The sequence below is a fragment of the Akebia trifoliata genome, chromosome 11, assembly GCF_017979445.1.
Source record: "Akebia trifoliata isolate Shusen 1 chromosome 11, ASM1797944v1, whole genome shotgun sequence".
Classification (NCBI taxonomy): Eukaryota; Viridiplantae; Streptophyta; class Magnoliopsida; order Ranunculales; family Lardizabalaceae; genus Akebia; species Akebia trifoliata.
The window spans coordinates 1,489,339-1,501,359 of NC_141385.1; the positions used below are offsets into that span (position 1 = coordinate 1,489,339).

The 12,021-nt window shown below is 36.6% G+C and overlaps 2 protein-coding genes across 4 annotated transcripts; one reads left to right on the forward strand and one right to left on the reverse strand.

Moving 5' to 3' along the window:
* Window positions 1-665: 665 nt before the first annotated feature.
* Window positions 666-3,527, forward strand: LOC147390207 (uncharacterized). 2 transcript variants are annotated; one of them, XM_086458341.1, is made up of 3 exons: window positions 666-883; window positions 1,116-1,186; window positions 1,787-3,527. In XM_086458341.1, the coding sequence occupies exon 3, from the start codon at window positions 1,839-1,841 to the stop codon at window positions 3,219-3,221; it is 1,383 nt and encodes a 460-aa protein (XP_086314467.1). In that variant the 5' UTR covers window positions 666-883; window positions 1,116-1,186; window positions 1,787-1,838; the 3' UTR covers window positions 3,222-3,527. The 2 variants fall into 2 exon arrangements, with proteins under 2 accessions (XP_086314467.1, XP_086314466.1); XM_086458340.1 differs by lacking the exon at window positions 1,116-1,186.
* A 993-nt stretch (window positions 3,528-4,520) lies between these two features.
* On the reverse strand, window positions 4,521-11,588 carry LOC147390208 (uncharacterized). 2 transcript variants are annotated; one of them, XM_086458339.1, is made up of 13 exons: window positions 11,268-11,588; window positions 10,760-10,881; window positions 10,485-10,657; window positions 9,663-9,825; window positions 9,463-9,503; window positions 8,877-8,952; window positions 8,750-8,780; window positions 8,245-8,519; window positions 7,582-7,839; window positions 5,958-6,059; window positions 5,765-5,815; window positions 5,402-5,486; window positions 4,521-4,983 (listed from the first exon to the last, which is right to left on the reverse strand). In XM_086458339.1, the coding sequence occupies exons 1-13, from the start codon at window positions 11,437-11,439 to the stop codon at window positions 4,814-4,816; spliced, it is 1,719 nt and encodes a 572-aa protein (XP_086314465.1). In that variant the 5' UTR covers window positions 11,440-11,588; the 3' UTR covers window positions 4,521-4,813. The 2 variants fall into 2 exon arrangements, with proteins under 2 accessions (XP_086314465.1, XP_086314464.1); XM_086458338.1 differs by having other exon boundaries at window positions 4,521-4,992; window positions 11,268-11,586.
* Between the last annotated feature and the right edge of the window lie 433 nt (window positions 11,589-12,021).

The following is a 12,021-nucleotide window of genomic DNA, read 5'->3' on the forward strand; positions in this document are numbered from 1 at the left end:
TGCCACATAATTCATTCACCTTGAACTCTTCGCCAATCTTCGTTGTACCATCACACGTAAAATAAGTCCTAATTGATTATTTCTAGCTGTTAGATCAAAACATTTTTTTTCATCACAAAATTAATCCTTTGTATAATGATGGGTTTCAGACCCTAGGCCTGACTAGTAAGGGTGAGGCAACTGGCCTCTTAAAGCACCATATCTCATCCAAATTCTTTGAGTAGATGCAATATCCCACAAATCACACATATTAGGTAAACAGGGATAAATCCCTATAGGTCCCTATATATGACCAACAAAGGGGTTTGAACTCAAGGCCTCTCCTTTTTTGGAGAGATGCCTTGGTCACTATATCCAACGCTTATTGGTTCATCACAAAACATATTTGCAGGTGAAAAATATTAAGATTTTAAGTAATTGATGAAAATTACTTAATGACTATAAATCATGAATCAGGCTGATTTTTGGTGTTCAAATTCCACCCACGTTGGATGAAAAATATTTTTATTTTTTATTTACTTTTTAAAAAAAAGAGAAAAAAAAAAAAAGAGGAACACGTGGCAATATAATATGGCCAATAGGTTAAACAGGTATTTGTGTCCAACACCTTTGCTTTCCTCTTTACTAACTCTCTTTTAATAGTACCTCATATTCGCATTAATTTCTCACTTATTTCTTTTCACCAACGCAGAGATCGGTTAATTAAGGAAAAATCAAAAGAGGGAAAAAGAAACAAATCGAAACCAAAATAAAAGAATCGATTTTTCCCACCATTTTCGTTCTCTCTACAGTGAAGAACAGCAGATCTAGGGTTTTTAGATCACTTTTTTCGAAATTATTCTCAGCTGCCACTGTCGCGGAAACCTGTTGAAGGTTGGGAAAGGTAAGTTTTCCAACCTTTTCAAACCCTAGTTTCTCTCTTCGTGTTTTTTGCTTGTGTACTTGCTTCGATGGGATTGTTATTGCGGAGAAAGTTTCATCAATGGTGATGAAATTGATGTCATTTTAGGGTTTTGATGTGAGTTTGGATCTTATTATCATTTTTTTTTTAAATTTTGTTTACCAGTATCTTTGATTCTTGGATCTTGTAAGTTTTCTTTTGAAATCTTGTGCAGGTTATAAGGTTTTATGTAACTTGTTATATTTTGAAGTTTTGAGTTTTCTTCGAGTTTGATTACTGGAAAAGGTAGAATTTTTTTCCTTCTTTTTGTTCGAATTTTATGGCTGAAGTTTCGAGTGAAATACATGTATGGGTAGGATTCTTGTGACAATGGTGCTGTGGGATTCTCCAATATAGGTTTTCAATAAGAGATAGCAAGAACATGCAAGAAAAACACTCACTCTCACCATGGTTTTGTAACAAACACTATTAACAAATGCATTTGCTGAAGTCATATTAGAGGTTCAAAGGGCTTCAACCAGATTAAAAGTTTTATCCATCTATTTTGTTTTTTGGGGAAATTCATTTTTGCTATACATTAATGTACATCGTAGTTTAGAAATTTATTAAAAAGAAACGCTGGAGATAAAAGAATTTAGGTTTAAAAAGTGAGTACAAAGTTCTTGGCATTTATTTTAATAAAAAAAAACTATATTATTATGAGAAATAATTTTTTAAAAATTAGGGAATATTTTGTTATCGAAAAAAGGGACATGGCAGATATGACCTAATTTACATGATCTTCAACCTGAGATGGAGAACTAAACATTTTATATTTGTCATGCTGTGTCTTGATAAGAATTTGATGCTATCAAGTCAAGAAAGTTAACCCTATTTTCCTTGCAGGAAAGTACTTAAAACTGGTGGGAAGGTCGACATTTACGTTTGTTCCTGAAAGATGAGTCAAGAGAATGAAGGGACCAACTCTGCTACCCCAGAAAATTTGCCTGTGAAGCGGAAAAGGGGTCGTCCTCGGAAGGATAAGAGTCTGATACAAGGAGAAAAGGCATCTGCCACACCTATGCCTACACCTACACCTACACCTAGACCTGATACTGTGAAGAGAAGCCAACGCAGGAAAACAGCTCCAGCTGCTGTTGAAGATAATTCTATGGTAGGTCATGAAGTTTCCGGTGTCCTGGATGGGTCATTCGATGCCGGATATTTGCTCACTGTCAGGATCGATAATACCAATACCATTCTCCGGGGCGTTGTGTTTGAGCCAGGGTTATCAATTCCAATTTCTGGTGCAAATGATGTGGCACCACATGTTAAGATGTCCAAAAGAGCTGAGATCCCCATTCCGGTGGTGGACCCACCAACTCGAGTGCGTGGTTCTAGCAGCCAATCTGAACGGAAGAGCAAACAATCTGTGAAAGTTCTTCAGAGTGGCGAGGCTTCTCTTCTTCCGGAGTTTCCATCACCTAGTGGACCCTCTCGGCTTCCGATCACTCCTGTGATGTTGAAAGGAGTGCAAAATGATACCAACCAAGTTGTTAAAGTTCCTCAAGTAAAAGATTTTCAGATTGAGAAGAGTCAATCAACTGCTATATTACCAAAAGACAAGGTTGGTCTTCCCTTGGGAGTTCTTGAGAAAACGAACTCTACACAATCTGAACCTAAGGAACCTGTATCTGTAACCCAATCTTTACCTGTGGAGCAAAATAAAACTGCAAAGCTGGCTGTGTTGAAGGAAACTGAACGTCCGTCCCAATCGGTAACCCCAGATGATGGAGATACATCTAAAGATTTGGTGTTAGAACGTAAAACTGAACCATCTGTGGAGATTTCGTTGAGTGCTGAGACCATTGATCAAGTCCCTCCATCCGAACAGCGTATTGATGTTTCAGTGAAGGACCAAACTGTTGAACTCAACCCCACAACAGTAGCTTCTACACACCAATTCATGGCCACTCAACCAATGACTGAACCGGTTAAGATGTTGCAGGGAAATCAGACTTTTGAAAAGGTGTCAACACAAGAAGCTACGGAATATGGGTTCTCAGTTGAGATTCCAAGAAGAGATGAGATTTCCCATTCTAAGGGTGGGCAATTAAGTGATGCAGTCGAGGCAACTTTGAATGCACCATATGATTCAGAAGCTGTGTTTGCAGATAAGCAATCTGTCCTTCCAAATGAGCCCCAGATCTCTAATTCAACTGTACCCACTGTGAACACTGATTTTGTCTTCAAGGATGCTACTCGTTCGGTGCAATCTCAGAGCAATCCATTAGAACCAAACAGTGATACAGATTCTGAAGTAGTGCCTCCAATGCCATGACCTTAACACAGTCTATCAAGAAACAAGTCCCACTGAGGCTAGACATTAACGGATACTGCTGAGGGATTTGTAGGGTCTTGGAGTGGTTACAAAATAGCTATCTTGTAGTCATGAACATTTTGTCACTCTAGTTTAGCATCTCCCATCTGATTTTATGTTTGATGTCTTTACTTGTTAGAAAAACTTAGGCTTTTTTTTTTTCTAACTTTTGCTGGACAAGGCTTGTAAAGCTTCACTGTTAGATGTTAAGAGTACTTCGTCTTTTCGATCTTGTTAATGCAGGGCATCATCAATCTTGTTATTGCAGTGTTCTCAAATTTTATTTTCCATTATTAGATGAAGTTAAATCCATAGATGCATGATGAGTTCGGGTCGTGAAAGTTCTTTTCTTAGTCTTTATTGTGCAAATAAAGGTGCCACATCACTCCGAGATACAGAAGATAGATCACTCTGTGCTCAGTACATATGGCACTTGGCTTCTGATCTTTTATTGTGCACCAGCTCAGAGTTCATTTCTTTCTTTTTGAGTTTGGTGCCAGTTCATTCAAATAATTGCTGAATACACAAGATGGATAAAAACATGTACAAGAGATGGGTTCTCTCATTGCAAAGTCTTGGAAGGCAGGTAGTGGCAGCAGCAGCACTTTATAATCATTGTGACATTACTGAGAATGGTAAAAGATTACTTAGGAAAGACCGAATTGGATTCTTTTCATTTTAGGTTATCAAAGTTGTAATGTAGAGGATAATGCTCCATAATTACTGTGATAAATTATTTTTAACATATTTCCTTGCTCCCCCACTCCACCACCAAAACAAACCAACTTTAAGATAAAAGAAAAGAGGTGCTACTAATGGGATAAACGTTTCTGCACTACAAAGTAACTGAAGTAGTCACGCGGTTAAATAGCTTCTTTTGCTTGTAGTTCGAGGGGATGTACACGACATTAAATGACATCATCCATGCAGCTCCCAGTATTTAGTATTTCCTTCAAGGCACTGGGTTCCATTTAGGTAATCTAAAACTAAATCTTGGCTAGTTAAATCGACCGTTATTGGATGAACGCAAGAAAATCAAGGCAGTTGGTTTCGTCAACCCACAATTTTGTCACCCTAAACTTTAAATTACAGATGTAAAGCATGAAGATGCATGCTCCATTTTATCCAACCTTGTTCCTCTATCTTATAGAATTCATGTTGAGAGATCAGAATTTTTACACACATAACCCTCCTTTAGTTGGGTAACTTAGTGCAAGAGAAACACTAAACAGTATTACGTCTTTCATTCAATGCCGATGATATATTAGCAAAAAAATCAGATTTGATTCATCATCATCTTGAGTTCCTGACTCTCCCCTCTGCTACTGTTAATCAAAATAAAATAAAAATCACACAATGTAATTTTTGCAGAAGGAATTGTCTTACACTTGAAGAGACTAAATAAGGCTTCACCATTTAATTTAGCCTTTTACAGTACAAGGACTAGTGTTTATCATTAGGACTTCCACTGGTAAATAATTCTCTCTTAGACAATGGTAAAACTTAAATTTCGATCAAAATTTTGGTGAGGGTGATAACTCTGAAATATAGATTCACAGGATCTTACTGCTGAAGCAACCATTGGCACCAGGTACTGGAATGGGTCGAACAGTGGCAGGAAAGGAAGGCTGCGAGAGTGGGTTGTGTGTTGGCACTGCAAAAGGTTGTTGCCCACCAGCTATAAATGGTGGTGGAGTTACACACAACTGCACTGCCTGCGCTACTGTACTTCCTAAAAATTCAAAGAGAAGTGGTTAAAGTTGGTACATAGAATCCACTTAAATAAATGAAAAAACAGTATCCATTGCCAATAATTTTTGTATAGACGTTGATTTTGTGGGACCCCACCAAATAATGTATGGCCCGGGCCAACTCCTAGATAGATCGCTGATCGCTCTTCCTAAGTTGTTTGTTTGGTAAAATTGACAAGAATTTCAAGGGAATTTAACCCACCCAATGCTTTAGTCTCGATTGATGAGTCCATGGGCCAATTTTATAATGATTGATGCCCCTCAACATTTCTATGGATGTAAAAATCATACTAAAATTGCACAATTATCCATACAAGCATCATCAAATGGGTTGCACAATCTTGAAATAACTTGTATGATACAATTTGGGCACGGAATGTAAGTTTGTACCTTGGGGCTTTAGCAATTGGGCCTGAGGAGTCAACAGAGGATGCACAGATACTTGTGAGGGAGTGGTTGCACCTTGAATCACATCCTTCAAATTGAAATGGGACATTCAGTGAATTTTTGGAAGCATATCATGGACCATATGACAAGAAATCCGAATTACAAAATACAGATATTAAGGCAAAAATAGGAAATGTGCCAGAAGAAGAAAAAAAAAAGGAAAGAGAAAAAAATAAGGCAAAAGACAATTTCAACACAATATCACCTATAATCTTATATTTATTCAACATCATACTGATAATGATCATCTTTGCATAGATACAATATTGGATGCAATTATAATGCATAATAGGTATCACATCTTACGTGTGAAACAGGATGCACATAAACAAGCTGTCCCAATCGTCCAACCATAACCTGTAAAACAAAAATAAGAGGCATCAGTGAATGAAAAGCTTCTAACCAAATAGCATCAGCATATCCTGGCCCTGTATATAACAATAAATAGAGTCTCCTTGCTTTTAAGATAGAATGTAGATAGGGTATCACTGCTACTCACAGCTTGAGAATTCGGTTGAACATATGCAGGTCCTACTTGAACAGGATTATATTGACCATTATATCTAATGGGTTGTGGCCTGCTTCCCACATGTCCAAGAATCTGCAACCAGAAAAGAGAATGAAGAATTGTCAGAGGGAAACATGGGGTGGATCAAATGAGAGAAAATAAGATTTTCATGTAATGGACATTCTAAATGAGAAAATCATAGGTCACGTGTTGTCAGGTAGATAGTAAGGATGGTCAACAAACAGGAGTAGCACATGAGGTCCTTGTGAGAGAGGGGAATCTACAAATTATAGATTCATACCACTAAATCAGATGATTGTGGGTATCACTCATTACCGTCGTCATAATCATCATCTATGTTTTATCTCAAATACTAGGGTGGCAACACGAATCCTATATCTCCATTTAGGTTTATCTTGAGTACAATCAAGGCAGGTGTCTTCGTATCTTTGACATCCACATCATTGTCAGCCTTTGTTTCACCTTTTCAGAGACTACAACTTGCACCAAAACACTCTTTACCAGTGCTCTTGGAGACAGTTTTAGATATTTTTTCCATACTTTTCTGCCCAAGAGAGTGTGATAGGTCGTATGGTTATCGTTAACTGAGCATCAAGGGCAACACTTCCATTTCATTTTAATTTTCCATTCCTTATTGCAAAATATATGTTTTACCCGACATATCGATGCCTGGAGTAAACTATTGCATGTTTAGAGTTGCATATGTTATCTATTCTTGTAAGTAATCTAAACATGAAAGCATGTAAAAGTGACTGTAAGCCTTTGGAAAGAAAATAGAGATTGCACAAAACTTCATTAGGCCAGAAGAATAAATCCTTTAACTATTGGTACTTTGCTATAGACAATGCTAGGCAATCCAAATAAAAGCCAATATTTTCTTCATAAGAAGGACAAAGATAACAGTTTGGTTGCAATTTATTGATTGGGTCCTGGAGGCTATCATGTCAAGATCATACGACTAATGTGTTGTTTATACAAATGGATAATTTTAGCCGTCACATACTGATTTTCTACTGACCTGTCTGAATCTGATTCAAGAGCTAGTCTCACAAATAATTATATTTACTAACAAAAGTCACAAAACTGTGCTAAAGTTTCGAAACCATACTGTAGGTGCCAGGAAGTGGAGGATTTGTTGTTAATGGTTAAAAATAATTGTCTCAAAATCCAAGGTCTAGATATTGGTGGAGGGTCGAGTACAAAGAGGATTTCAACCTCACTTTACTGTGCATGCCCTACCTTAAAGACAAAAGTCAAATGGTACGATAAGTAACCTTCGGTTGATTCATTAAACTTATTCAAGAAAGCTGAGTGTTTTGGCCAACTGAACAAGTCCCATCATTCATGAAAAAAGATTCAGAGAAAGTTTCACACAGATTCCAGATTTTAATAAAATATGACATCTTTACCCAACCTGGATCTCAATTGAGCCAAATCACCAGCATGAGATTTTAAAGCACTTCGTAAAAAAAAAATTTATCACAAGATAAAAAATGAAGATGTTTTTTTTTTTCCCCTTTATTGTTAAAAAGCAAGAAAATTTAATATCACAATACATTCAAAAATAAAATAGAACGGATAGTAGGAAACATACGGGTTGGGAATATTGAGGAGCACTGCCACCATTTACAGCAATCATGTTATTGTACTGGACAAACTTTATGGGCAAAGAAGATCGAGTAGCAAAGGGACTGCTTCCAATTTCTGGTTGCACACCAGCGACTGGTACCACAGGTAGGCTGTTTGGCATGTAAGCCATGTTAGCAACCGTTGTCATTGTAGGAGAAGCTGATGATCTAGGGATGACAGATATTGGCGAAAAGGTTTTTGCCGCTGGATTAAGCTTAAAACCCTACAAAAGGAATTCAAATAATTAATTTTACACAAAAATTGGGTTGACAATTTGCACCATCAAAGGAGATTCTGGTAAGTCTTATACCATTTAGTAAATGGCATACTTGATAATAATCAACCTAATAAGAAAATGTGCAATCTGACTAGACTATGAAATTAATGGGCCAGCTTTTGGACCAAAAATACAAGGATTGGTTGGTAGCTAATTGGAACTTCACTTTAGTTTGTAAGACAATTAGGATAATCTAGATGGTTTGATGGTCCACAGGGCGAAATTCAAAGTAGCTTCCATTGGAAATCAAGATGGTACATTAAAATAAAAGCTATTAGAGGGCTATATGGAAGCACGAAACATCTTACTTATTTGAATTTCACCCATTACTCCAATAAACGATTAACTTACCTTGGCACTTGTTTTAGAATTTGAAACGTTTGGAGCAATAGAAGTAGTAGGTGATGTCGATGAACTGGTATAGGATTGTGAAATTGTATCTACCACTGTATTGGGAGAAGCTGAAATATCTGAAGCAAGAACATCCGATGGTGAAAAGTCCTTTGACATTGGACCCTCAAAGGACCGGGTTTCTGGAGCAACACATGATGCTCCATTTGATGGCATGTTGGATGATATTTCCACATGCACTCCTTTGACAGATTTTAGCTGGGGAAGGATGGCATCTGTTGCAAGAAAAAATATATTAATTAACTAAACCAAACAAGTAAAGATGATCAAAGAATCTTTTATATATGGTAAGAGGAAATCCAAGGTACTCTATGGGCGTCCACCAAATACTCTAATAACAGGCAATGACATAGTCGTACAGATGGTGAAGACGCATGGCGATTGAATCAGAAAATTTAGAACCACAAAAAGAAAGTAAGAAAAAAAAAAGGGACAGAGGACTCACTGCCTGAACTAAAGCGATGAACTTCATGAATCTGCATAAAACAGAGCTTGATGTGAATACAAATAATTATTTCCATGTAATAATAGCTTTTGTACAAATTATTCAAGTTAAATTTGGTTCTGCTTACAGTGTCATCCTTGTGGGCATCAAACTTCTGGTTAGACCCATTATCTTCCCCTTGTGACTTGTCTTCCCCAACCTGTCTGTCAGCAGAGAAAATCGACAAAAGTGGCGTTGAAACAATCATTAAAGAACAGCAGACTAAAACTAAAAAGTTTCATTTTGCAAAATGTCAAGAAAGGTGTTGCTAGGAGGAATACTCGTCTCATGACAGATGGCTCACTTAAGTAGGTGCCCATATAATGCTAGGTAGGTTTGATGATAATGACCTAAGTGTTCCTTTTTCAGATAGATGATGTAGTTGGTCCGGACTGACTACGTCCACAGGACAGTACTAGTACCCAATAAGACCCAACCAAGCAAACCCTCGGGAATAAGGAGATTTTAACTCGCATTGAGGAAACCTGCCCTTCATGGGATTGAACCCACAATAACCCTCTTGTGTAGATACACACCAACTGTTTGAGCTACCAGTTAGGTGTGACAAGTGTTCTTCTACAGCTCTATTAATATTAACTAAGTAAACTACTATTGTGTGTGATGCTAAATAATCAGGAGAATGATGTTCTACTAATAATCATGAGAATTCTTACCCTTCAACTGTATCAACTGGTGCAATGGAAGCTTCTTCAGTCTGCAATAATCCAAAAAAAAAAAAGTAAGAAATCCAGAATAGGAAACTGCCATGGTATTCCTCCCTTTTTTTCATATTTTTTTTAAGTTCCATTAAATTAAAATGCAACCTACTGTTTTCTCAATAACACATTGATCTATTAAGAAGGTCATTGCCCACCTTTACTTTGACATTTTCATTTTCCAGTGAGCTTTCCAATGATTTTGCGGCCACTTCTCTCAGTGTCACGTTCTGTCCCTTTTCAACATTTTTTGGTAATCCATTCCCAGCATTTGTATTTTTTAAACCAGAAGAGGATTTATTTTCATTTTGGTCGGAACTCCTGCATTGAAGATGATGGATGGAGTGTGAAGAAAGTTCATTAAAAACAAATGTGAACTTGAGGATAGGTAATTACCCTCAAAAAAAAAGTGTGCCATATTGTTAATAGATTCTTTATAATTATAATCACACCTTTCAAGGGGTGCCAATGCCACACCCATGATATGATACATAATAAGAACATTCAGTATACAGTTTGACAATTAAATAGAAATTATTGGGGTTAAGAAACAGTTTTGAATCTAAATGTTTTAATATGTGCCTAACAAAAATACAAAGTGCCTTAATTGAACAAAAATCATTGTAGAAAATCATCATCTTCAAAGCCTTATCCCAACTACTTGGGATAGGCAGAACAAATTGTGTTCCTCCATTCAACTCTATCTAGAACGACATGGCCATGTGATTCCTCCATGGGAGATATCGACCTTCAAGAAATAATGAATGATCTTATCAATACATGTTAATGCACGCATCTCCAAATTTTCTCATTACACAATCGAGTCTTTGATCTTTCCCAGGAGCTTTTGGAGCCTTCAACATATACATTCCTTCTTACCGAGAAGAATAATTGTAAACAAACTATTAAACTCAAGATCAAATATTCGTCATCAAGGACTCAAATGTGCAATTATGAGAGCATGGGATGAAGTCAGTTACCTAGTTTGGCTAATTTTCTTTGGCTCTACATACATTTCCAGAGCAACCTTGCTAGATTTCAATGTTTCTAGTTTACTTTCTTCGCAATCTAAAGACTGAAGAGATCCAATAACAGTTGTGTTGTCATCACCATCTACATTGCCAATAATTCCATCAGCCGGAAGCAAAATTCCCTACAGAAGAAACTAATAGCATATCAACAGATCATCCAACATAGCATCGATCAACTAGGACAATGAAGTCAAGAAAAAATAAATAATAAATACATAACGTGCCTTGGCAACTACTTGAACGAGATCGCCTGCGAGTACAACAAGTGTATCGATAACAGACCCATTTCCATAATTTAGATCTTTTTTCCCCTTCTTTGTCAACCTTGCCTTTTTCAAAACAATGCCTGAACAACGTAAGCAAATTAAATGAATCTCCAAGTACAGAGTTCTCTACCATCAAACCTTTAATCAAAAAATTTGGGGAGAGTGTTTTCGATGTAAATGTGACAAAATATATATTAAAAATTGTAAATCCAACATTACCCAGAACCTGAATCAAGTATCAATGTTATTAATTAACTACCCTTTCGAATCTCTGAAGCAAAATACTTAAAAAAGAAGATCTCACTAAATCAGAAAAAAAAACTACCATAATTCCACACACACACACACAAAAATCAAAACCCAGATACAAATTCATGTCATAATCAAAACCCATAAACAATTTCAAATACCCGATTTGGGAAACAATCCAACGGATTCAATAAAGAAGTGAGCTTAACCTACGCACCATAGTCCTTCTCGACACAAGCGGTGTGAAAGATTCCAGAATAGATGGAGCCATCCTTGACCTGAACTTCGACAGGATGCCCTATAATGCACATAGTCGTGAAGAGTAAAACATCGCTCAGCGAAGATGATACGAAGCTCTCCTCAGAGACATCTCTGCTTTTGCAACCCATAACGCCTCTCTTCTCCCCTGTTCTTGATGCTCTGTTCTATATTTAATTCCCTCCGATCTAAACCAAAAGTATACTATTTTATAAAATCTTTTTTACTATTAAAATCGAAATGGCTTGACGTGAAAGCTTTATTTGGTATTTTAGATCTTTTTATTACTTTTCTAGATTTATTTGGTATTTTAGATCTTACGATCATCTTCTGGAAAATGGTCCAGTCCTCTCAACTTGGTCTGGGTCATCTTAGAGTGCCACTTGGTACGGTTCAAACTGAATACCAAACCAAATAGATAATTTTCTTGGTCCAGTTTAAATTGAGAACCGAACCAAACCGATAGCTTTGGGCAGATTTGATTCAGTTTAAAACAAGTTACCTTAAGTTCCGGGTTAAGACATGTAGAATCAATCAATTCGGTTTGGTTCTTGATTCAAGGCTTATATAGAACCGAACCAAACTGATAACACCCTTACTAAATAAATAAATTTATAGAAATTTATTTTGGGTTATTTTAAACTTTCATCTCAAAGGATATCTTATAATCCAAATTAAAATTGAAAAATTCCAAAAGAATTAGATTCTCGTTT